General features: G+C 45.7%; 1 protein-coding gene across 2 annotated transcripts; it reads right to left on the reverse strand.

Moving 5' to 3' along the window:
- Positions 1–1,840: 1,840 nt before the first annotated feature.
- On the reverse strand, positions 1,841–24,369 carry PANX1 (pannexin 1). 2 transcript variants are annotated; one of them, XM_048931721.1, is made up of 5 exons: positions 24,134–24,369; positions 15,882–16,018; positions 7,803–8,026; positions 6,242–6,912; positions 1,841–4,382 (listed from the first exon to the last, which is right to left on the reverse strand). In XM_048931721.1, the coding sequence occupies exons 1-5, from the start codon at positions 24,312–24,314 to the stop codon at positions 4,297–4,299; spliced, it is 1,299 nt and encodes a 432-aa protein (XP_048787678.1). In that variant the 5' UTR covers positions 24,315–24,369; the 3' UTR covers positions 1,841–4,296. The 2 variants fall into 2 exon arrangements, with proteins under 2 accessions (XP_048787678.1, XP_048787686.1); XM_048931729.1 differs by lacking the exon at positions 24,134–24,369 and adding an exon at positions 22,653–22,820.
- Between the last annotated feature and the right edge of the window lie 1,994 nt (positions 24,370–26,363).

Here is a 26,363-nt window from a genome sequence, read left to right on the forward strand (position 1 = left end):
TGTGCACTGAGCTGCCCTGCGGAGTTCATAAAAGAGAACAAAACAGGCACTGAAAGAGTCCTTCTCCAGACAGCAGTGAAACCCACTTTGTCTGTTTTAAGAGAAGGCTGGAATTACAGTGAGAGCATTCACTGGACCTCGGTCTGAAAGGCTGCTGACAGACTACAGTTCTGTGCTTCTGTGATGCTGTGGTTCTGTGCACCTCCTGCTGCTTGGCCCATGCCTACTGTTGTCCTATTGGTAGCCACTGTTGACCACTGTGACAGAAAGAATACCAGGATAGACTGTTCATCGTGACTGTCCATACAATGCTCTCCGTAAGGCCTGGCTGTTGAGACATGGGCTGCAAGAACTGCGGTTGGTAAAAGTGCTCTTGGTCTAGAACCAATTCAGTTCAGGACATTTTTCTTACTCATACCATGCTAAATCCATAGGGAAAAAAAGGTTTATTGCTCTCTTTGTTTCACTTAGATGAATAACTCATCATCCCCTGAGCTGGCCATGGATTGAACAATAAGCTCATACATACAATAGAAAAGATAAAATAATCCAGGAGATGATTAGGTGTGAGGAAAACACTCGTGTAGTGATGACAACAATTCACTGAAGGGAATGCACTCTAAATTCATTAAAAGTGGAATTATGAACTTTCTTAAATTGGCCCTATGGCACAGCCTTCCTGCACAGCCTTTTCAAATCAGACTCCAGGCCTGGACATATGCGTGGCATCAAAACTCCTGAAGGAAGTCCTGCTGAAAAACCACTCACCATTCTCAGTAAGAGAAACAAATCATGTACCTAAAATCCATCCTTTGTTCTGGAAGTGACTGGTAAGAAGTTTTAAAACACCCCAGGAAGCTAAGAGCTACTGAGTGGTGTCAGAAGGCACAAAGAGGAGCTGGTGAGCAACTCTCCCACTTCAGGAGAATTATTTGATATCAAAATGACGTAGAGAGAACACTCAAAGGATGGCAGAAAGCAAACTTAAATTTCAACTTCTAACTTCCTAATGTATTTTTAAAAAGACAGATGGACGTAAATGTTTCTAGAAAGAATGTAGTGATGAACACACTAAAGATGGGCCCTTTCCTTAATATCTAAATAGGAATGTTGCTCATCTTTCCAAGAAAGTAAAATACAGTGGGAGCGGTGCTACTAAATTGAAGTAGAACTGAACAGGCAGTTGCTGCAATGCATCTTACAACAACCAGATACATCTGAAGAGGGACATGTTCTGTGGACATGGCCAGTGGGCAAGGTGGGCATGGGTGGATGGTTGGACTAGATGATCTTAGAGGTCTCTTCCAACCTTGATGATCCTATGATTCTAAGAGCTCAAGCATGCTGAGAAAGCGGCCAATTTTTAGACAGTAAATTGCTACATAGAGTAGCTATCTTGTGCTGATGTTCCATTGACAGTTTTTTACAGTTAAATAGATTCTGAACCAAAATTATCAGAGCAAAATTTACTACGAGAACAAAACGAAATGAACACTTTAACTGCCGTGCAAAGAGTTTGCGCAGGTTGTGGCATTGGGCTGCTCATACTGCACTGAGGTTGGTCAGATGTTCTTTAAGTTCTTTACTATGAGAGTGGTGAGGTGCTGGAACAGCTGCCCAGAGAGGCTGTGGATGCCCCATCCCTGGAGGTGTTCAAGGCCAGGTTGGATGGGGCTCTGGGCAGCCTGGTCTGGTATTAAATGGGGAGGTTGGTGGCCCTGCATGCGGCAGGGGGTTGCAGCTTGATGATCCTTGAGGTCCCTTCCAACCCAAGCCGTTCTATGATTCTGATTATGATTCTATGCGACGCTGACGTAGAATCCTCAGCCATTTACACTGCTGTAGTTCACAAATTAATTTTATTTAAATAACCAAGAATGGATACATGCTTTGTTGAAAACCTTGGAAGACAACAAGAGACTCACTGCAGTAAGTCATATTATTAAACACAAAAAGAGTTAGTACAAGGTACCGTTCATAAACATGAAACACATTACCTTCAGGAGCTTCATGTTTTAAAGACTAAGAGCTCATTACTTATACTAAACAGTTCAAACACACCATCATCACTAAACCTTAGTATTGCACTACTGCTTCTCTAATAACATCCAAAGCACAAGGGGTAGTCAACCAAAGAATGACGGCAGCACAGGGATCTGCACTGGGATCAGCAAAGCGGTCAGTAGCTCATGGCCATCTGTGAGCTCATCTTCAGGAGTATTTGCACGCTTTTCTCTCTGAAATGCAGACTTGGCAGAGGCGGTGACATCAGGGAACCTTATGGAAGGCATCCATGAGATTGCCCTTGAGAATACAATTGATGTGGATGGACCTGGTTGTGCCAATCCACGTTAGGTTGCGCATCCAACCAACACACCACACTGCTGCAGATGGTGCATCTGCAGTACCCACACACAACTGGCATCAGCACAGCCAGAGACAGTTCAGAAAAGGTCAGAGTGGTTGTGGGTTTGCTGGGAGAAGAAAGCAGCAGCTCAGGCCATACCCAACATACACCCCATTTCTTGCCAGTAATGCTGTACACATTAGGACCGCAGCTGTGCTACAATCCTATATAAAGAGTTAGCACAATATTATGACTTCAAGACTTCCTTTCAAATAAAGTTCCTCTTAGCTGGAAATCATATCATAACCAACCTGTTCTTGTAAAACCAACACAATGTGTCTTATAGCAGCACTTGGGATCCACTTGTCTAGCAAGAGCAGCCAATTCAAGCAGGTGCATTATCTCTTTGAAATCTGCTGCAGCACATCAACAGTTCAATGCAAAGGCTGTAACACTGATTCTTCTTTTATTCCTCATTCTCAACATGGAGAATGCTAGCAGGCAAGAACAAAAGACATCGATGAACTGGAAAATGGAAGGCTTACCTAGCAATAACAGGCGTTAAAAAGACAACCAAAGGAAGTGACAGACAAGAGACTTCAATTACAACAACACAGACAATGCACAGAACAAGTGCACTCATAGCATCTGTGAAAGATATGCACTGTCACCATGACCATCACACCCCCACCCACCTAACCCTGTGCCCAAAATTCAAGACAGAGTTCATATTTATGTTAACAGAAGGTAAAGGACCTGAGCAGAGCAGGATGACAGCGCTAGATTCCCCAAACCATACAGTAACAAGCAGGGACACTTTTCCAATTAACAAACACTCCTCTTTTCTTTGTCCAAACCACTTCGGCTTCTTATCTTTAATTTCAATTCAGTCATGGGACATGAGGGGGGAGCAACCTTTCTTTGTGTGCACATCCCTGTCATGTTGCCTATGGGGAGCTTAGTTCTGCTGAGGCACGCAGGTGCCACTCCAGTACAATAAGAATGTCTTCTCAGGTGGGTTTTGGAAAACAGCACAGACAGTTTTGCATCTGATACCACAAACACACTGAAACCCGTCCCAAATATACAAACACAAAAAAGATTTTCTAGAGATCATTACAAAATGGAGCCAACTTCTCTGATCTTCAGTCTAAACTCCCAGAAGGATATGTTAGTCCCAGAAGGAAACAACTGACAACAGAAATGAGCCCAACATTTAGCTTATGTATCATTTGTATAAAAAATGTTAAGACATTATTTTATGAATACATTGAAAAATCAAAATCCCTAAAATCTGCAGTACCCCCTTACACTGTGACTGCAGATCCTTTTTCCATCAGTGCCTAGTGAATAATCCCACACTTCACTGCTGAGATGACTCAAGACATCTTGGGCTGAACACAGCAACCCCTATTTTTCCACAGCAAAGACCAGTGGCCAGCCTCCACCTGGTACATGCTTAACCAGATCCAACAAACAAACAAACAAACAACCCCTTCAATAGGGGAGAAAGCCCTCACATGCCTCATTGAGATGGCCAAGCCCAGAGAAGCAGCATGTCACAACACAGCACAGCCATCTCTTTTTGAGGGCTGTTTCCCACCTCTATACAGAATAGTGCTCTTTTCCAATGCTGGCTTCGTGTGCATTGAGTGCATTTCACTTGTACTCACAATGGGGATTTCTTTTTTTGTACTTTTTGGTTCTTGTGGGTTTTTTTTCTTTTTTTCCTTAAAGAAATAAAGTCTACAGCATGGTTTTTCGGGTATGTGACGACGCCTGTTATTCAACAAGCAGTCTGTAAACTGGTCTGTCCTCTGAGGAGCTGTCAGGTTCCCAGGACAGTTGGACTTGAAGAGCAGAGCAGCACCTTGTGTTCAGCACAGTGAAGGCAGAGGAAAGCCCTCTTGCAGCAGCACGAAGCTCCTGCATGCGGTGGCTGGAAGGCATCAGCATGAAGAGTCAATAAGTCTTTGGCGAAGCTTTTTATCTTCTTTCTGGCCCAAGTGGTCACTTGCATCACGGTCTGGCAAAACTAAGCAGAAAGTTAACTTTTAGAAGTGACAAGCCATCAAATCACTCAACATTCTTGTTTGCAGAACTGCAGCAATGCAAAGATGGAGCAAAAAGAACAGAAGCAAGCTCTAATCAGTGTTGCCCAGTGCCAGGACAAGAGGCAATGGGCACAAACTACAACACAGGATGTTTGTTCACTCTGAACAGGAAAATCTCTCTGCTGTGCAGGTGATGGAGCAGTGGCACAGGCTGCCCAGAGGCTGTGGATCTCCTCCTTGGAGATCTCCAAAAGCCACCTGGACACAGCTCTGGGGACCCTGCTCTGGGTGCCCCTGCTGGAGCAGGGCTTGGGCCCATGGATCCTCTTCTAACATCAGCCATTCTGTGATTCTATGATGCCCCATCCTCTTATCCCAGACCCTGGCCAGCATCTCCTCCTGTGCATTTCAAAGTGAACATCTACCACAACTTTGTTAACATTAATCAATTCAATTAAAGCTAATTAAAACAAGACATCACTAGCGACAGATGAAAAGATGGGGAGAAATGGGAGAATCTTTGCTGGTGGACAGTGAAATCCATCAGTCAGAACAAAAGGGCTCTGCCAGCCAGATCGGGTCACCACGTGGCAGCCTCTCTCTGTAACATGTTTTAACATATCTTCAAGCATCAGTTTGTTCCGCTCTAAACACAAGGAAACTTGAAGCCTCTGAAGTGTTTTTGTGAAATGAAAATAGTTTCAAAAGTTCTGCTTTTCAGTAAAAGTGAGTCAGATTTTTCTTAGCTTCTTCAGGTCATTAAGCAGACACCTCAACCTTGGGCTCCTAAACCCTGGTAGCAAAACGACCCACCTGTATCTTCAAGAAGGGTCATATTTAAAAGGAAAACTACGTTCTACCAGAAGTACTCCAACTTTCTCCTCTAGAACTAAGTGTTCCTTGTACAGGTTGAAATAATCTTCACTGTTCCTTCTTATTTCCCCTGTTGTATAAATCCACTTCTCCAAACCTCAGCCCAAGAAGTGCGTGACCAAAGCACAGAGGAACAGTTACCCTGTGGATGCTGCTGCTTCTTTTTTTGTATTAAATGCAGGGGCAAGGTAAACTGAAAAGAAAGTAGATTTCAGGTTTTTGTGCTGCTGAATGTTTCAAAGCATCTTCACTTCTACAAGTGAAGGACTTTGTGAGGAGGCAGACCAAGGGTCTGAACTGTTTCACTGGGAGGTAGGTGCTGGTGTCCTGCTGCTTCTGCAGGGACATCTGTGACAGTGGCCAAGTTTACATTAAATGGGAAGAAGGACTTGCCACCTTTTTTGCCTCTCTCTGGATATCTGGCTTCTCTTCAGTAACTTGGCACTGGATTAGAATCACATTTAAAATACACTACATTAAAAACAAACAAACAAAAAAGCCCTTTTATTTTAGCACAGAATATAACCCCACATCTTCTATAACAATTGCTCAGGGCCAGTCATGACTAGAAGATGATGGGACTATTCAGAGCACAAGTGCACCAATCCAGATCCTGACTCACCATTTTGGCAAAAACCACTTTGCAGATGATCTGCCTTTCTCTCTGCTTAATCAACAAAACACACTCGCTGGCCTCCCTTCTTTTGCCAGTTTCTATTCCTCTGCCAGCAGCTTTTCTGAATTTTTTTTTACATTAATCTATATTTTTTGCTATACTGCACTCATCACATGTCAATGAAGTCATAGCAGTTATACTGCAGACGACACAGAAAAGTGTAAGCAGGTCCATTTTCTTGTAGAACACATGAAAGTGTTTTTGATAGAATACACACCTAGATGTGACTGGCTTTGTTTGGTTTGGGCTTTTTTCCTTGCTCTCCTTTAAAGAAAGCTTAGGCCAGCTTACCTTGTAGCTCTGTTGCATCTTTTTCCAACTCTTCCACAGCTGTTTCCTCCGGCTTCCCCGGCACAGCCGTCCTTGGCTTCCCATCAACAGTATCTGTCTTAATTGTGCCAAGGTTTATCAAAAGTTGCATGACATCAAACTTCTCGGAAACCGCAATGTTCTCCAGCACTTTGAGGCATTTATATGATTTCAGTTCGCTCACGTTTTCCTCAAGAAAGAGGATGTAAAGGCTTAAGTCATCTAAGCTCTTGGACTTCAGCTTCAGAACGTCGAAAGTCGGCAGGATTTCGTACACTTTGAGAATGCCCGAATTCCAGCGGAAGGGAACAAACATCGCGTACACCACCAGCGGCATCACGAGGAGATAGACAATCAGGTTAATGTAGCTGAGCACCTTGAAGACACCAACAGCAATCAGCTTGCACTGAACCACTTCTGGAACAGTTGTGTCGTTCTTTAAGATCCCTGTTTTGATGGTGCAGAGAAACTCGTCGCTCAAAGAGGAGAGGCTGATGTAGTAGCCCAGGTAGAGGCAGGCAATGAAAATAATCACGAGAGTGAGCAAACGGCAGAAAATGTATTTGATGATTAAGCATTTGGAATTCTTCTTTGTCTTCAAGTACTGCTCCACAATCGGGTATTTAAAGTGGCTTTCGGAGATTTCCCACAAGCTGCAAGAGGGAGAAGAAAAAACCTGAGTCACACAGACTGGATGACTGATCAGCCTTATCCTTGAAAGCAGACACAAGGTTGGGTTTTCTCCTATTGGGGTGAGTCAGCAGTAGATCTATTACAGCCAGTGAAAAGCTACCACCGGTTCCATGAAGAATAATGACAATCTTACACAGAAAAGCCACTTAAGAGCTCAGACACTGGAAAATAGAAAAAGGGTATTTCCCTTACAGCAAAAAAAACTTTCTTGTTCCTTGCAATATGAAACAGGCATAGTGTGTACATCCACAAGGCAAAACACACTCTCAGGAACTCACTCAGTTTACAGTGCACTCCTTTGCCTTTCCCTTGCCAAGGCAGCGCACTGCTTTGCTCAGAAGGTTTGCTTTTTTGCTTATGTTGTTTGATTTTCTTTCTTTCTTTGGTGGGGGCTGTGGTGTAGGTTTTGTTCATTGGTTTTGCTATTGTGTTTGTTTTTTAATTTGCTTTACCCAGAAACTCTGCAGACCTAAAAGGGCAGGAGACAAGGAACAGGCTCTGCCTCGCATTGACAAGTGAGGACTGCAGCTCCTCCTGTTTTCTTATCTCAGTGGGTAAAACTAATTAACGCCTGTTACAATGAAAAAAAGAAAAACAGGACATCTCAGATAATTAATAATTGGAAGAGCTAATCAAACGTTTTCTTTGTTCAAAAAAAAAAAAACAAACCTGCAAGTTCCAGCTCCAAGTTCTCACTGTAATGATTTCCAATGTCTTTTTATTTAATCAATTTAAAAAGGTGTTGAGCCACTACTGAATCTTTCACAACAAATATCTCTGTGAGGGCAGGTGCCACATCTGCTCAGAGCTTAAGGAGAACAGCAAAGAAAGCCAAGCTGCAGCGTCCTACCTCTGTGTTAAGTTTTCATTAGCAGCTGGAATGAAGTCAGCGGGGTCTCTGGGGTCTCCGCTACGGACACTATTTGCAGCTTTGATTGCTCTGTTATAGGCTTTGTCAAGTTCTTCCATGATAAATTTCAGGTCTGAAGAGAGGTGAGGTGCTGCTGTGAAGCGCCAGAACAGACATGGTAGGTACAGCAGGATGGCCACGAGCAGCAGGATGTACGGGAAGAACTGAAGGGAGAAGAAAAGTTCAGATTAGGCCCCACCTGAGTATAAAACAAGCCAGCCATCATCCCCCATAAGCATTCCACATAAGCCCATTACATTCCCAAGAACCTTCTTTAAATGTTTCTACTAAACTGACTTTTCGTTACCAGGGACACACAGGGCAGTCAATTCCCTCTTCATTCAGCTCCAGTAACCTCAGTGCTGCTTAGAGCTTTTACAGAAAACAACACCACACACCACCATGAAAAAGCAAAATAAAGTTACCATGATCCTGACAGTAGTCCCCATTGCTTAGGGAAAGGACTGAAGAAAGCATAAAGCACAACAGCCTCAATGTTTCCTTCTTCTATTCATCACCAAGTAGGAGCTTTTCCACCATAAAATGAAATCTCCAACTCCCTCCAGCTTCTGGAGAGAACCTATTATCTATCTGCTGTGACTTCCTATTCAAGGTGTATATTCATACCTAACAGTACACTTACAGAGCCATGATGTACAGTCTAGTTGGACAAGCCATTACTATAGGATTCTGAGCAATTTGACTGCCTTTTAATTCATTATATCAAACTGTTGATAGTTTCACTGAACTCAAATCGAGCTTCAGTTCCTATGGAATTTTAAATTAGTTGTGATGAAGAAATTTGGATTTGGCTTAAGCTATCTTCAGTGCTATAGCTGCACACATGTACGTCCAGTGGAAAAGCTGAAGAGGAATTTTAGAGACAAGTTGGGCTGGAATCATTAGTCATTAAGTGGGACAGTTCTGCTTACATCAGTGGATCAACAGATATTTACAAGATGAGAATCTGGACCTAATATTAGCTTGTGTTTGCATTAAGCAGGAGAGATTAACGTTTCGTATGCACAAAATAATTAATCTGATGTTGCTGAGCATCTATCCAGGAATGCTGCTTCTAATATCATTCACCAATGAATCATCATCGTTAATGCTAGGGTTGTAAATGATACATTAGCAGGGAAATGAAAACTGACTACTTAAAGGAGCTTCATTCAGCATTTGGAGACCATAAAGTGAACTAGATTTTGGGATGTGCACGCTGTCTGCATAGCAGTCACACTGGAAATATGTGACACTATGAAATACGTGACTGTAAGATACAGCCATGAAAAGTATTAAATAGCCACAGAAAGCAAAGAATGAATGAAATTATGAATGAAGGTGCAGCCCCAAAGTTGCATTGTCCCAGTCCCTGGGTCTTTCTTTACCTGGACAAAGGCTCTGGTGGCACATTCTGCACTTACGCAGCAAGTAACAGTTGTGATGCCCTGCCCCAGACCTCCTCCAAGCCCACCCACCTCCCTGCCCTCATACAACCTTCTCTCCTTGCATTTTCTCCTTCCCTGACTGCTTTACCACTTTTTATTCACCTACAGCCATCATATTACTGGGATGCATACAAAGGCACATCGCTAAATTCCCCTCACAAGGTTCTTAAAACTCCCAAAGCTGCAGCAGATGAAAGCATGAAGAAACTCCATGAAACTCTTTTCCAAATGGTCACAAAACCAGAGCAGGAGCACAGCCATTAGCCCAGCTCTTTTGGTTTGGAAAGAAAGCCTGTGTTTGTCAGTCCTTCCACAGCACTTGATGCTTCACTCCATCCTTCATTGATTCTGGCTCCTTTTTAAAAGGAAGGACATTTGTTCCATTTGTTAACAGCAGGCTTACATAACTAGCCAATTGTTCTGAATCATTACATTTTGGGGTCCTGAACCAACAGGCAGAAGCAAAAATGCAAAGTCATTCAGCACGAGTCCTAGGTTTTAGAACAACAGACTTGGATTACCCAGCTCATCTGACTGCGTTTAGAGTCATGCACAAAGACTTCCCATTTTACGAAATGGACACTGTGGCATTCACACATGGATGTGCATGTGCAATATGCCCCTTTTTATATATTTACTTCAAAGGCAATGAAAAAAGGGGAACTGCTGCTCCAGTCCTGTAGTAATCAGACAAAACAGGAAGTAGCACTGACCTTGAGAGCTCTACAGACAGAGAAAGTTACTTCCCTAAAAGTAAAACTCAGTTTTACTTTGCTGTTTATCAAGTTCCTTTCCAAAGGCAAGTTCACAATGTTGGATTTAAATTAGTAAATGACATGGCACAACACAGAAAGTGGAACATACACATTAGAACAGGTAGAATATCCTATGGTGTGACATGTTCTTTTCTGAACTTCATTAGTGAACTGCAGTAAGGGCTATAACACCTGGAGGCCCTTAGCTTCCATCTCCACCCAGTGCAAGAGGAAAACAAAAGGAAAGGCAAAGGCCCAACAAGTCTGGCACTCAAAACCAGAGTAAAGGAGCTTCAGCTACATTGCTCCAAGTTAGGGAGGTGCTCAGCATAGGAAATGTTTGATTATTTGCCAGGATTTGGACTTGATCATCCTTATGGGTCCTTTCCAACTCAGGATGCTCTGTGTTTCTATGATTATTATACTGTGTGATTATGATTCCACACAAGAGTAATGCATGCACCAGAGACTCACAACTAGATCTTCCTACATGTTTTCTGCCAAGCACATTTGAGCTCCAATGGATGTACTTTCCCTTGTTGGTCACCTAGTCTGATAGTAGCCTTTGTCAAACCATGAGCTCCCAAGGAAGCCCAGCACTACAAAGCCAAGCACTCAATTCCCTCATCCTGTACTGCTGCAGCTCATTTAACTCCACTAATCTTGAGCACTGCGTGCTTTACAGGCTGTACCCTAACTTCTCCTCAAAGCCAAGAGCACCTCAAACTTGAGCAGGATGTAAAGAAGAGTCAGGATGTAGAGCCACGATCCCCCATTTCAGCACAGAATGTGGTTCATGTGGTTTTCAGTCTTTACTTGCAAGAGCAGCCATGAGGGTTAGCTCTAAACATATCAGCTATGCACACCAAAACGCTTACACTCATAGACGTGTGCTGTTTTCTTACATCCCCAGTGAGAACTAGCTTGAGCAGTTTTAAATCAATACTGTGAATGGAGAACACAAATATGTATGGAGTAGGAACTATAGAAATCTATTCAGAAAATGAAAGTCATGACTATTTATTCAAGTGTCTGCAACTGATTCTCCCATGAAATTTACCTGCACACATTGAGTGCATGTTTTCCAAAATGTTTTACTGGGAGTTGTGAGCACTTTGGTTCAGATGAATTTTCAGAATGGCATAAACTATCCTCACTACATTTCAGTTCCCAGTGCGCATACACAGTCTACAGTGTCAGATCTAGTGCTGCAAATATCACAATGAATTCCAAATACTCTCTTGACATGGTTTTTGCCATCTTTTATTGAAAGGTCCTCCACAAAACATATCCACCTGAACAACTGGAAGCTACTGCTTAGCAACATGCTATGGCCACAGCTCCAAATAACAGCAATTAGCCAAGTACAGTCCAGATCAGCTGCCCAGTGTCTAGCACACACTGTCACAGCTGTCTACAGGAGTCTTCCCAGGCTTTAAAGAAGCTGGAAAGTAGAAGATCCCACGCTATTTCTAAGGTCTCTGTTCTCTGCCCTGCTAAACACCCTTCTGAGTTTCTTGAGGTTGACTTGCCTTCTTGAAGACATATGGTTCAGTCCCTTTGAACTAATCACTGAGAACTCAGCTAATTCAGCAATCAAAATGCATACATGAGACACAAGAAGTGTTTGAGTAATGATTTTGTATATACAGATAAGATGATTGAACCAAAGGACTGTCTTTTAAAAATGCATCACCTTCACACTCTCCTGAAAATAAGGGAAAAATCAGACTAAAACCTAAAAGAGCCTGTTACATACACCCAGAGAAGTGGATGCTCCATTGTTGGAGACATTCAGGATCACACTGGTCAGGGCTCCAAGCACCTGGTCTAGCTGTAGGTGTCTCTGTTCATGGCAGATGAGTTGGACTAGATAGCCTTAAAGGGTCCCTTCCAAGTCAAACAATTCTATGGTTCTATGATATAGTATCCTCAGCTTCAACCATACTAAGATACTGTAAGTACAGCTGTGACAGGCAAGCTGAAAGGGCTTCTTACTGACTTCTTCATATGCTCAAATACTGTCTTGAGATTCAAAGAAAAAACAGCTGCCAACAGTGTAGTGATCTATTTGATAGGACTTGAGACGTGGATAAAGGCAGTGAGTGGAAGGTGAGAACCACCTCTGTGAAATTACAGGAAAGAACATTTTCTCATTTTGCAGCATCTTCAGTCCTTGTTTATTTTGGGCAAACACTGCTGAAATGATTGCAAGCATTCAGACTTGTACTATGGTTAATAGTGGCAAAACACTAAGTCAATCATAGAACCATAGGATGGTTTGGGTTGGAAGGGAACTTAAAGCCCACCCAGGCCCAACCCCTGCCATGGGCTGGTTGCCCCCCACCAGCTCAGGCTGCCCAGGGCCCATCCAGCCTGGCCTTGAGCACCTCCAGGGATGGGGCACCACAGCTCTCTGGGCAGCTGTGCCAGGGCCTCATCACCTCTGATCACCTCATCACAGTAATAACACTCTCTGAACAATAACACAAAGCTGTTAAACTGCCCGGGTCTGAAAGACAGCCGTGAGAAAATTGACAGGCATACAGTAATACTAAACAAAGAAGGAAGCACTGAAGCACTTCTACTGATTTAGGATCAAAATATTTTTCATTAAACAGTAAGATAACAATGAAGTACCAGCTTCTTCAGCCCCAAATTCCTACATGCCAACAGGAAGAGTTCAAGCAAACGAAGCATGCCCCAAACTGGCTGACAGCAACAAATTCTTCCAGAACCAAAGCTATTAAGCTCCCTCTGGATACAACCCTGTTCCTATTGCATGAGATGTTTCACCAGCTTTCAGAGCAGAAGCATGAGCTGTAAATGACTCATCATTCTAAAGGTTGCCACGTGGTTGAGAGACTGTCCTGCCTCCAGAACCGAAAGTGAATTTCAAACCATGCATGACCTTTTTTATTCCTCCTGTTATGTGCTCTTTGCTACAATACAGCTTAAAAGCTGTTTTTCCAGATTCAAATAGTGAGGCTAATGAGACTAAACTAGCTGTAACACCACACAAAGAATGGTTCGGAAATGTATCTGTATCCTATTTTCCTTGCACTCTAATCGCTCTGGGTGGGGCTTTATAGGTGAAAGATGAGGAATCCTCAGTCAGCTGGGAAGCTGTTACCAAGCTGGTAACAACTGTGATGGTAATGCTATCAACAACTCACTAAAGGACCTCAGGAGGGTTTGTATATCTACAGACAAGCAATTCAGAAAGCAACCCATGGGTCCACAGTACATCTCAGTTCTATTACTTTCCCCACACCTTGCTCAGTTGCTATGTTTGGTGCCTACCAAGAGCCACTAAGATAATGCTCATTGGTCTCCCGTTTGTACCTGTATAAACCTCTCTGTGTACAATGCATTAAAAGGCTTCACAGAACAGTCTTCTCCTTGACTAGACTGGCCACTCACAGAGGCCAAAAGCTTGCTTCCATTCCAGTTCAAAACAAAGTTATGTTTTATCAAAACAGACCATCATCTTTAGAGATGAGAAGCAAACTGCACAAAGGGAGCAAATACGAGGGCTGCCTCTTACTTTATTATGTTGGCCCATGACCACAGAGACAAGTCTTGGTGGGATGGCAGTAGAGGCTGAACCTTTCCATCAGTACCCCATTACATTTTGGTACTGTGTGACAGATGGCAGCAGAGGGGCAGTCTGACAAAATAGTGCCTGACATGGAAGTGTGGATGAAGCAAAGGTGCGTCACTGAATTCCTCCATGCAGAAAGAATTGTTCCCACTGACATTTATTGATGCTGAAACTTTTTGGAGACAAAACAGTGGATGCAAGCACAGTGAGGCAGTTGGTGCTGAGTTTCAGCAGTGGCAACAGCAGGTCACCTCTTGAGGTGATAACGCCCTCAATAATATGCTTTAGCTTTTGCAAACTCTGAAGTTGTCAGGCAACTGGACTTAATGGTCTCTAGGTCCTTCCAACTAACCATTCCCTTCCCTTCCATCCCATCCCATCCCATCCCACTGGCTGCCCTCCAAGCAGCACGTGCAGTTTTGACAGCTGCTCCACTGGCAGGGCTGGGGGCCAAGCATGGGCGCAGAGGTTAGGCCCAGGCACCCTGCTGGCCCAGATACAAGCTGTGACTCAGCTGTTTGGAGGCGCTGCTCACTGCCAGCCTGCAGGGTTTCAAAAGGAAACATCACATACCACCTGCCATAGAGGAACTGTGGCACTAAGAGCCTTGCAGAGATTCCTGAGACAGCGCCAGTCAGCAGATTAACATGGGCTGTGTCACGTCAGTATGACACAAAGGCTTATTTGCCATAGCTGGCAAACTAAGAGATTTGCAGCTGCAATTGCCAGCTATCAGCTGTAGCATCAAGTTCAATTAAAAGAGACAGGTAACAAGAAGTCATTTCCTTGATAGAGGGAGGGAGCAAGGCGTCCAGCTCTGCAGGCCGAGGCCCCTCCTGCCCAAGCAGACTGATGTCCCAGCAGCTTCAGTCTCCGCAGGCTGAAGTGAGCTAGGGCACTCATTGAGCAATGATCAGTTCAGGATGGAAGCCAACAACTCTGGCTTTAATATTCATGAAATGAAGGACCTCTAGGTCCAGGTTATGAGTGGAGCTCACTGAGGAAGGCAGTAGGAAACCTTTACGGCCAGGGTTCTGGGGCAAGAAGTGAATTAGAGGTAGCCCTGAACTGTCCGTCCGAGGAGATCCAACCAGCTGACTGGACAATAAAAGCTGAGGCATTGGTTGTGCCAGCAGAGCCCAGAAAAACAGGCACTGCAGGTCCCAGAGCCAAGCTGCCTCTAACACCAGGTCCTCATCCCATGGCCACTGGGGTGATTTGCTGGGACACAAAACTGTGGCTCGAATGTGGTAATAAGGTAATAAAACAGCAGCACACAACAAAATCCACACATCCACAGAGCTCCTGCTGTGTTTCTGACTTCACCATCAGCACTGCCCAAGCATTTAAGTCAGAATCTGCAACTCATGTCAAAACTCAGCCAACCCCTTTGAGGCATCTCAGGTATCTCAGAACCCACTGCACTTTGCAGCCACAGAATAGGCCCCTCGCTGGGAACTCCTAATGATGCTGCTTTGCTTGCAGCAGTGAAAGGCTTAATTGGAACAACCTGAGAAGCTCAGAAAAGCTTCTCAGAAAAGCACACTGAAACATGTTGGTGCCTATTATATATTTCACCTCTCCCAAAATCCATATCTGCCCTGCATCCAACTTTCTCCAACTGGCCAAGTATAATACAATAAAAATATCAAATATTTTTACTATCTTGCTTTCAGAAATTAAGGTTTTGATACAGCATTAAGTCAGCTGCTGTGTCTTGTATCCTGAAGTTAAAGCAGTTCTTTAAAGACATGTTGGGCACCCAGCTCCAGGGCAACACATCAACATTACTCTTTTGTCAGCTAACTGGTGACATTTGTCATCCTATAAAAACAGATCCTTTACTTATAAGCAGAAAATGTCTCTTCCAGCTCTACCCCTTTGGAAGTAAGAAAAATAAAACACTCTGTCTAAAAAAAGAAAGTCAAGTCAAAGCCAGGGATAACACCAGAGAAGAATCATAGAATCACAGCATCCACAGAATGGTTTGGGCTGGAAGGGACATTATAGATCATCCAGCTCTGAACCCTGCCGGGACAGGGACACCTTCTAATAGATCACTTTGCCCAGAGTCCTATCCAATCTGGCCTAGAGCATCTCCAGGGATGGGGCATCCACAACTTCTTTGGGCAAAAGAGGAGGAATGAGAAAGGGAATGTAAAGGCAGGCTTCTACATGTGGCCACTGTTTCCATGAGGAGACCCGTACGTACTTTATGGAGCCAGAGCGGAATGTTCTCCAGGTTGTAGGCTGGCTGCTTTTGCTGCACTGCTGCCCAGCAATAGGAGTCCACGTAGGCAGCCTGGCGCCAGGAGAAGGAGCTGGGTGCAAAGCAGCTTATCTGGGCACCTGGAAAACAGAGCAGAAGGGATCATGCACTCAAAAGATGAAAGAAAATAAATCAAACTTAGAAAAAAAAAAAAAGCGAAAAAAAAAAGCTCATACTTGTGATTTTGCTGCATCCAAAGTTATTACATTGAGAGTAGGAAGTATAGCAGCACTGAGAATCACTGAATTCCCACAGAACTACATCCAGAACTCCCACTGGGACTCTCTAATGTCTCCTAAACGTTGAAACAGATGCTAGAAACATCCATCTTTTAGGACTACTTCCATAATTTTCCATAATTCTGGGGAAGGACTGTTACCTCTCAGACCCCTCTTCCTCACATTGGCCAAAGGAGAGCCAACAGATGAAAAGTGTGACCACATGAGGCTGGTTTCCCAAGGAAGCAGCTACCACAGCACACCATCTTAATCCCAAGTGCTCACCCCTCACATGTATTGAAAGAAGACCTCAAATATCATTCCCCCAGCCCTGCAGTCCATGCAGTAATGCAAAGGCAGGTGTGTCCCACACTTATTCTGCCTCTGAGCATGAGTTTTGGCTTTGGGTTCATGTTAGCCCTGCTGTAACTCCTAGCAGAGCAGGAGTGGTCCCCAGGCTCTTCCAAGGGTCTCCAGGTTCAGGGCCAGGCACACCACAGCCATCTCTGCTCACTCCCAGCACTTCTCCAGCCTCTGGCACTTAAATGTAAGATTGAGGCACTAAGTGGCAGCCAGAACAGCCTCAGCCCTGGAGTCAAATTCTGCTCTGACCAGATGACAGGCAGCAGCTAAGTCTTCCTGAAATGTGTATCAAAGAGGAAAAGTGGTTATTTGATGTGGAGCATCAGTAGCCCCCTTAGGTGAGAGACAGTAACACAGGACAAGGGGTTTTGCTTTTCCTTTGGAAGCTGTGACAGCCACAGCAAAATGTAAAGTTTTCAGTGGACTTTCCTAGATGCTGAAACACAACAGCTGTTTCACCAAATGTTTACACAAAGTGGAGGTCACCCTTCCTTGAGGACCTCTATGCCAAGAACAGCCTCCGACGCCTCCTCCAGCACAACACAAATGTCAAAAGAGCAAAAAAGGGAAACACTGCTACTTTTTTCTTTCCTTTTCTCAAAGTTATTGGTAGATGGCATCACTTTATGCTTTATGAGAGCATGTTTCAGTACAAGACTGTTGAGCCTCTTTGCTAGTTTAGCCTCAAGAGAACAAGAACTGCTTCTGTAACAGAAGATGACTGCACTAGCCCTGTAACTTGTACAGCCTTTTCACAATGTAGCACAGTTAAGGGGCATTATAAATGAAAGCTTTTCCCTATGACTCACTATTACAATTATTTCTGAGGCTGTAGTATCATAATGATGGGGTCTGATCTGTCACAAGCCTCCCTTATGGAAAACAAGTTGCTGTTTATCAGCCCAGAGCTCACGTGGCTTAACTAACTTGGCACAGCACGAGCTCTTGCACTCTCCCAAAGCTTCAGAAGTTTCTGCTTTGCAGAGAAATTCCCATTACCTGTGGAAGAAATAACCTGCAGAGAAGAAAACAACAAAAAAAAAGGAGAAAAGAAGGATGCAATTGGAGTGTCTCTGTCCTTGATGGGCATCATCTATACTCTGCTTTCCCTAACAAACCCCCTGCTGCTGGCTGAGTGCAGCAGGAAACAAGTGGCCCTTTCACAGGGTGAGCAACAGAAGTGTTCAGCAAGATGCTTTGTCCTGTCTGTGTCTGGCATCTGCAAAAAGAGCAACATGCAGGGTGTTCATTCTCATGAATGGGTGCAAAATCACTGAAAGTGAGAGAGCCCTTAAATCAGTGATGCACAAGGCAGCCTCCAAAGTGGTGCAGACACAACTTCCCACCAGAACAGGCACAGCAATCCCAGGGCAGCAAGCTCAGCTCTTCAGATCCCCACACTTCAGCCCAGACTTAGGAGACCTTCAGACCTTCAGCCAGGAGTCCAGCAGGTCAGAAACAGACAGCAGAGGAGATGGGGACTCTCCAGTTACCACCCTGCTATTTAATTAACTTAGTGCAGTTCTGCTTGTAAATTCTTGTTAATATAAGTACCTTTGCACTAATCATGGTGCAAAGAGATTACATCTTTGCGCATTATCTTCACCAAACACAGATTACTCAACACATCTGAAAGTCAACATGATTTTACACCCTTTTTTCCCCTCCTTTTCCCCTCCAAAGGGGCACACAGGCACGCCTGTGTGACCTCAGCTGAAGAGCAGCAACTTGAGCTGTCACCTTGCCCAGCTCCACATAGCTTCATGTCCACCTTGCCAACAGCACCCAGTGTCTCCTCTGTGCCTGGGACTGGAAAACCCATTCTTTTTTTGCAGCTGGTGACTCTCCAACTCCTCTCCAGCACAGGACAGCCCACAGGTGGAGATCCTGCCCTGGTGACATCGTTTCACCTCCCAAAGAAAATCCCTGATAGAAAGGACAGAGTCCCAGTTCAGCAGGTGACTGCCTTGCTGGCAAACAAAGTGACACCCCAGGCTGTGCCTCATCCCTCACCAAGGCAGGTACCAGCAGGAAGCACTGGTTTTGTCCCCAGCAGCCCAATACCTCTCTTCCCACCAAGGCATCTAATTAAGAAACTAAAAGACACTGCTTCCAAGAATCAACATTAACCACACACTGAAGTGCTTTTCCTGAACTGAGGTCAGGTGGTTTGTAGCTAAACAGATTAAACCTTCAGCGAGTAATTACTGCTTCCTACTGCACCGCAATCATTGGGAAGAGATTTGCATAGGCTCAAATGAAAACTCAGCCATTAATTACTACTATAATGTCGAACTGGGCAAAATGAACCAGCCATGATATTCAAATACCTGATTTTATCCAGCAAGAATTAGCGACACTGGCAGCCACAAACAGGAAAATCAAGCAACATGTACACAATGTACAGACTGCCAGGCACCATCCAACGCACACTCTTCTCACCAATATTAAAAGACAACCTCACACTTCAAAAAAAAAAAAAAAAAAGATGTCCCAATGCATGCCAAAGGAGAAGAAACTGGATGTGTGGGTTTGCATGCATGCATTAAGAGCAGACCAGAAAGAATGTGTTTATTAGATTTATAGATGCCTCTTACGGACCAAAGTGGCACACCAGGTGAAGGATACTCACTGTGTTCAAGAAGGAATTGTGGAGGGAGCTACAGCAGGAAAGGAACAACTGTTTGCCAAGGCTGACTTTAGCAATGGGGAAGCAGAACATAAAGCCCAGGTGATGCCATATTCAAGCAGAGGAGCCACCAGGTGTCTGTCCCACTCCATGGGGCTGGGAGCTGTTCCTCAGGGAACTCTCAAAACCAGGCAGGGGGAAAAGAGCTAGGTGTTGACCAGGAAGGCCTTCAGAGTGACAGGTCAGTTTAGTAACTGGGGGAAAAAAAACCCTTCCCAATGAAATTCCCACCAATGACATACAAAAAACATAACAAGTTTCTCTTCTCCCAAAGGAGAAACATCTCAGAGCTGATGCAATGAACCTCTGGCTCCACTGCTACTTTGCTGTTACTGCAATCCTCTGGCAATGTCAGAGGGCCACAGCACTTTAAAACAAGTTTTGGTCCCCAAAACAGCTTTCCATCATTTCTGTAGGAAATGAAAGCCTAGCTCTGTAGATGTTGAGCAGAAAAGATTCTCCTCATTGATAGATGAAGATGTTCACCCAAAGGCAATTTGGACTTGCCAGTGAAGCAAACATTGCTGCAGGTTTGGGTTGGAAGCTCTTGGCACAGGCTTGTCCCTGACAGCAGGTACTTCTGATCTTCACTGAGGGCTCTTCATGTGCCAAAGAGTAGCACGGCATGTGCTGCCATGGAAAAACCATAATCAGCAAATTGCTGGAACATCCAGGGTGACATGAGCCAGCAGTGTGCACTTACAGCCTGGAAGACCCACTGTATCCTGGGCTGCATCAACAGAGGCCAGCAGGGCAATGGAGGTGATCATCTCTCTCTACTCAGCCTTTCTGGGACCCCATCTGGAGTAATGCGTTGGTCCCCAGCACAAGAAGGATGTGGAGCTCTTGGAGCAGGTCCAGAAGAGGCCACAAAGATGCTCAGAGGGCTGGAGCACCTTTCCTATGAAGAAAGGCTTGGAGAGTGGGTGCTTGTTCAGCCTGGAGAAGAGAAGGCTCCAGGGAGACCTCACTGCAGCCTTCTGGTACCTGAAGGGAGCCTACAAACAGGAGGGAGACCAACTTTTTGCACAGTCTGATAGTGATGGAACAAGGGTGAATGACTTTAATCTAAAAGAGGCGAAACTTAGGTTAGCTGTTAAGGAGAAATTCTTCACTCTGAAGGCGATGAAGTGGAAAGAGTTTGGGGAGGGTGAGAAGCACTGCTCCACAGTCAGTCCTCTCATGAACTCTCCCAGTTTCAACAAATAAAAGCACGAGGCACAGCCCACATCCCAGCACGCAGCTTGCTTCAGCAGCCCTGGGGAATGTCCTCTGAGCTCCCAGCCAGCAGCTGCCACAGTCATAGTCTTTGGCCTAATGACACCCAATCTAACCTAGCTATCACAGAAGTCACAAGGTCAGATTGTTTCCCAAAACCCAACCCCATGACTTGTGAACATGAAAGCAGACACACCAGCAGGAAGGGCCAGCAAGGGCCTAGCAGCAGAGGCAAGGAGTCCAGTCCAAAAGATAAGGCTAATCCCCTTCATACCCCCTGTTCTACTGTCCAAGGCATCCCAAAGTCTACATACAGCCTCCTGGCAGAGATGAGAACTAAAACAAACAAGGAAAAAAATATCCTCCCAGAAACTAGGTGGGATATGAGCAGCACACAGAAGTTTGTCACCAGTTGGAAAACCCAAGGCAATCACTGGGAGCATTAATCCCGTGGTATGCATGGCACAGGGTAGGGCCTCCCCACCTATGGGCACCTCCAGCACAGCAAGGTGGGGACAACCTGAGATCATTAGGGACAATAATACTCATTCAGTGCTACAAATTCTCATTTTGACAGACACATACCACTGCTGTGGGCTGGTCTATGGTCAGGCACTTCCCAACCTGTCACAACTGATAAGCTCATAGTGCTACCCAAACCTTCATGTTGGTTATACCCAAGTTTAAGTGTCTTTACTTAGCACATGGTGGTTTCCTGGTCCTGGGAAGCTTTTCCAGGGGTTTGTTATGTCATATAATAAGCATAGATGTTATAAGGAGGATAAAGTCATGCTAGGAATACATGAGCCATACATAGAATCATAAAATCATTTGAGTTGGAAAGGACCTTTATTAAAGGCCATCGAGTCCAACCCCCCTGCAGTGGACAGGGACACCTACAGTTCGATCAGGTACTCAGAGTCCTGTCCAGCTTGACCCTAAATGTCTTCAAGGATGGGGCATCCACCATCTCTCTGGGCAACTTGTGCCAGTGCACATCACACTTAGCATAAAAAACTTTTTTCTTATATTCAGTGTAAATCTCCCTCTTCTAGTTTGAAACCATTTCCCCTTGTCCTATCACAACAGACCCTGCTGAAGAGTCTATCCCCTTCTTTCTTACAGCCCCTTTAGATAATGAGAGGCTGCCCTCCAGTCTCCCCAGAACTTGCTTTTCTCCAGGCTGAACAGCTCCAGCTCTCTCTGCCTGTTTCTATTTCCTCTCTACCCAACGTGCTTGGGGATTGCCTTGTCCTGGAAAGGTCTGGATGTGCCACTTTCCTCCATGCAGTTCCACAAAGCCCTCTGTGCTCCGAGATGCAGCAGCTATCACAGCACTTGCTGTGAGGCAGAGGGCTCTGGAGACTTCTCTTTGCCCTTCTCCACACAGTGAGGCTGACAAAGCCCTAAGAAGTGGCACTGAAAGAGATTCCAACTGCCCATGTCTCAGTGACAGAGTAGTACCTGACCACCCGTAGCGTATTCACCCTAAAAACTGCTGCATGCCATAGGAAACAATGTAAAGTAGTCATGTAACACATGCACACAACGCTGCTCAAATCCTCACAACCCTACAATTATTTCCCAATTCCCAGTAGAAAACAATATCAAACACATACAGAGTATAACTAAAAACAAACTCAGGCAAGTTTTCCCCTTCCCTGCAGGATGCAGACAAACAGAGCAGGGCCACATGCCTACCGACCCGCAGGGCTCCCTGACGGAGCACAGTGGATGTACCGTGCCTCCTGCATAGAAATCCTTTGCAATACACGAACTGAATCTCATCTGCTATCTGAAATTTCCATCAAAACAAGAAGTCACTTGATAGCATCAGAAAACCTTTGTAAAGGTCTTAATAATTTCTCATAACCAACAGCAAACACAGGTGGGATTACAATTGCAGTTATAGGCCCCTTTGCTGCAACTGAGCACCAAACAGCAGGAAGGCAACAGCTGAAGCTGCCAGGGTACTTTAGGTGGGAAGAATGTAATTATCACAATAGAAATAGGATCTGAGCACTTATTTTTGCAAAGTGCATGCAATTTTTGTATGCAAAGGAAGAGATATTTCCATGTTGTGACTCACACATTGCTTTCACAACCACTCCAGATTTGGGGTTGCCCTTTTTCAGACTCAAAACAGACCTACCATTTTCTCTCAGTTTAGCAGCCCTGAGTTAAAAAGCACAACTACATCAGGAAGCATTTGAAACAAATACTTACTTTCCATTTCAACACTGGCTCCACACCAGTGCCCAGGGAAGTGCCAAGACCCAATGCATCCCTCAAAACACCTTAAAAAGAAAAGCTCCTGCCCGGCAGTCAGCGCAGCACGGGGCACAGGCAGCACGCGGAGCAACTATCACTTTCTGTATGGAAACCACGTGGGTAGCTTTGCTCACACCGGGGCCTGCCAGCACACGGTTGGTCTTTTTCTTTTTGAAACACAGGAACTGGCTTTCAAGCTTCAGGTTTTCTTCTGGGTTCTCAAGATCACAAGTAAAAAAAATAGAGAATAGAGATACATGGTGTATCCCTGGTGTGCAAAACACAGCACATACTTTAATTTGTGCTTTGTGAATCTGCTGTAGTCACAGAATCAATTTGAATCATTTTCATATTGAAAGGTACTGTATGCTGTATATGCCATGCACCAGGGCCCAAACATTCAGTTAGTGAAAATGAGACCTTTGCTCATCCAAAAGAAAGGAAACTTTCACCAAACTTAGCAATTCAGCTGCAGGTTGGAGCTTCACATGGAGGAGGAAAGTAACTTTAAACTAAAAGAGGGGAGATTTAGGTTAGATGTTATGTGTAAAGAATTTCTTCCTAGAATGGTGAGGCCCTGGCACAGCTGCCCAGAGAGCTGTGGTGCCCCATCCCTGGAGGTGCTCAAGGCCAGGTTGGATGGGCCCTGGGCATCCTGAGCTGATGGAGGCAACCAGCCCATGGCAGGGGTTGGGGCTGGGTGGGCTTTAAGTTCCCTTCCAACCCAAACGATTCTGTGTTTAATGATTCTCTGAAAAATGAAAGAAATACCACTGCAGGGCTCGGCAGAGACCTTGGTGGGCAGGCGTTGCTTCCAACTGAGCTGGGCACAGCGCTTTCAGAGAGGAAAATGGAGGAAGAACAGATCCCCGCATGAGCTACTTTGTGCACCTGCACAGCCCCTAAATTGAAAGCCTTCTTTCTCGTTGCTTCAAGAAGACAAGTGCACTTGTTGTAGCTGATGTGAAATGGAAAGGTTCGCTTATAGAAACGCTTCTGCACCCTTTCAGTCTCTGACTGACCAAAGTACCACGGGACATGGTTGTCCTCAGCACTTCTGCTTGGTTGTTTCCAAGTTCTGGGTCAAAGCCACATCCACTGAAACATCCATGGCATTAGATGGTGGGGGCACCTTACCTATTATGCAGTTTGAGATCTGATTAGTGCCATACACGATGTTTTTCATAGAATCACGGAATCATTAAGATTGGAAAAGACCACTAAGCTCACCACGTCCAACCCCAGCCCATGCCCACTGCCCACGTCCCTCAGCGCCGCATCCTCACAGCTCTCGATCACCTCCAAGCACACTCCGCCCCGACCCCGAGCGGACCCCCGGTGCCGAGCCCCTCCCCAAACCCCGGCGCTCGCAGCGCTGCCCCCGCCCCGCCCAAGCCTTTGTGTGCCGCGGGGAGGGGGCGGCGGGGGGCGGTTACCGATGGAGACCTCCTGGGCGAAGGCGAGGGAGATGAGCAGCAGCGGCAGCCCAACGGCGATGCAGGTGACGATCTTGTCCAGCGCCAGCTCCAGCCGCAGCCCTTTGTAACGCGTCTCGGGCGGCTCCTTCAGCAAGAAGTCCGAGAAGACGTACTCGGTGGCGATGTGTGCGATGGCCATGGCGGGCTCGGCTCGGCTCGGCACGGCTCGGCACGGCACTGCTCGGCGCGGTGCGGCTCCGCCCGGCTCGGCGCAACTCCGCCCAGCAGCGCCCACAGCGCCCAGCCCTGCGCCGCCCCCTTGTGGCTGCTGCCCGCCGTGCGGCCGGCCGTGCTGCTGGCGTGGGCTCGTTGAGTTACGGGCCGAGCCCTGCGGCGCTTGTCGTATCGTTGGGCACCACTGGAGCCTGACTTCTAATTCGTACAGCCCGGTCAGGCGTTTGTACGCACTGATATCGAGCACTGTGTGACACAACATAAGGAGGACGTAAAACCATGAAAGGGTGCCCAAAGGACGGCTGCAAGGATGGGGAAGGGTCTGAGGGCGAGACCTATAAGGGGCGGCTGAGCTCAGCCCAGAGCAGAGCAGGCTGAGGGGAGGCCTGATGGCAGCTGCAGCTCCTCACAGGGAGCGGAGGCAGCGCTGAGCTCTGCTCTGTGTGACAGCGACAGGGAACGGCATGAAGCTGTGACAGAGGAGGACAGCTGGGGGTGAGAGAAGGTCTGCACCACAGGGCGGTGGGCATGGAACAGCCTGCCCAGGGCTGTGGGCACGGCCCCGAGCTGCTGGAGCTCAGGAGGCGTTTGGACAGTGCTCTCAGACATTCGTTTAGGTTTTGGGTAGTGCTGTGTGGAGTCGGGAGTTGGTAACGATCCTCATGGGTCCCTTCCAACTTAGGCTATTCTGTGATTCCATGATAAGATCCCCCACAGTTGCTTCCCTTCTCCAGCTGTCAGCTTCTCCTTGGCCAAGAGATGCTCCAAGCCATGCACAGTAGTGTTTCCTCCAGCCAAAGTGTTTCATCTCCACTGCCACATCTCAAGTTGTTTTTGCAGGACTCATTTCCAATAACCGTTAGCTGGCTTTGCCCCCTCCTTTAAATTTTTTTCTTTTTTTATTTCTGTGAGCCCGATTTCCCACAGCCCTCAGTCCAGGGGTTACAGAGGTGATCATCCACCTCCTCAGCTATGGCTTTCTGTACTGCTTCTGCCCAAAGGCGCAGCCCGTTCCCTTCTCCTCCCAGCTCTTTCTTTGCAAAACCTGTGCTATCTGCTTTCAGTTGTCCTTTCTATTTTTTCCAAGCCCTGATCCAACAAAATCATTCCTCACACAGAAATAGTTCTGCAACTCCAATTGCTTTCTTGTTCTTTCTGGGTCGTTGTTTGATGGCATCCTTCCCTGGATGGGGCCAGTGCTGTGACTCATGCTGTATTCAGGATGCAGGTGCCCCAGACGTCTGTGTCACAGTGCCGTGATGCTTTCTGGCTTGTTCTGTGCTTAATTCCTAACAGTCTCTGATATCCACTTGCCTTTCTGCCCAACTAACTTTGTCTTTGAACTATCATAGCTAAGGTTCCATTTTTGAGATGCATAGACAGTGTGGTGCTTATAGAGCTGGGACTGCTTTTTTTCAGCTACCATTAGCTTATGAGAAGGTTTTTATCACCCAGAACCACTATGTACTTTTGCAGGTTTTTACACTCAGCATCATTTTTCTTGCTGCATGCACCTGTATCTGTCACTTAACTCAGGCACCCTTTTTCTTTGCCCAGAGAGCTGTGGTGCCCCATCCCTGGAGGTGCTCAAGGCCAGGTTGGATGTGTTCTGGGCAGCTTGAGCTGATGGAGGCAACCAGCCCATGGCAAGGGTTGGAACTGGCTTTAAGGTCTTTTTCAACCCAAAGCATTCCGTGATTCTATGATTTTTTTCACATCACTTGCAGAAAGCAGTGAAGCGCAGAGGTCCTTGTATCCCATGGGTGATTTCCACCTTGCTGTCTGTCCACTTATCCCTGTCTTTTAACCAGTTAGCCGTCAAGGGCCTTCCCTCTCACCCTACAGTGACTTTGTTTCTTTGAGAAACTTTAGTTAACTTTGACTTCCCAGATGTTTTATGGAGATGTAAGCAGGCTATTGTTCAAAACCATCAGTAAGGCACAATTTCCTTCGAGGGAAAAAAAAAGAAAATGAAGGTTTATTCTGCCATCATCTGTTTGGCTCTTTTGATCAC

The sequence above is a fragment of the Lagopus muta genome, chromosome 1 (genome assembly GCF_023343835.1).
Source record: "Lagopus muta isolate bLagMut1 chromosome 1, bLagMut1 primary, whole genome shotgun sequence".
NCBI classification, from domain to species: Eukaryota; Metazoa; Chordata; class Aves; order Galliformes; family Phasianidae; genus Lagopus; species Lagopus muta.

What these genes read in the sequence shown, in the direction of transcription:
- PANX1 (XM_048931721.1), bottom strand. Translation starts at nt 24,314, where the DNA reads ATGGCCATCGCACACATCGCCACCGAGTACGTCTTCTCGGACTTCTTG. An exon ending in TTCCGCTCTGGCTCCATAAA is followed by an intron (nt 8,027 to 15,881) that starts GTACGTACGGGT and finishes TTCTCCCTTCAG; the next exon opens with TTCTTCCCGTACATCCTGCT. An exon ending in AATGAAAACTTAACACAGAG is followed by an intron (nt 6,913 to 7,802) that starts GTAGGACGCTGC and finishes TCCCTCTTGCAG; the next exon opens with CTTGTGGGAAATCTCCGAAA.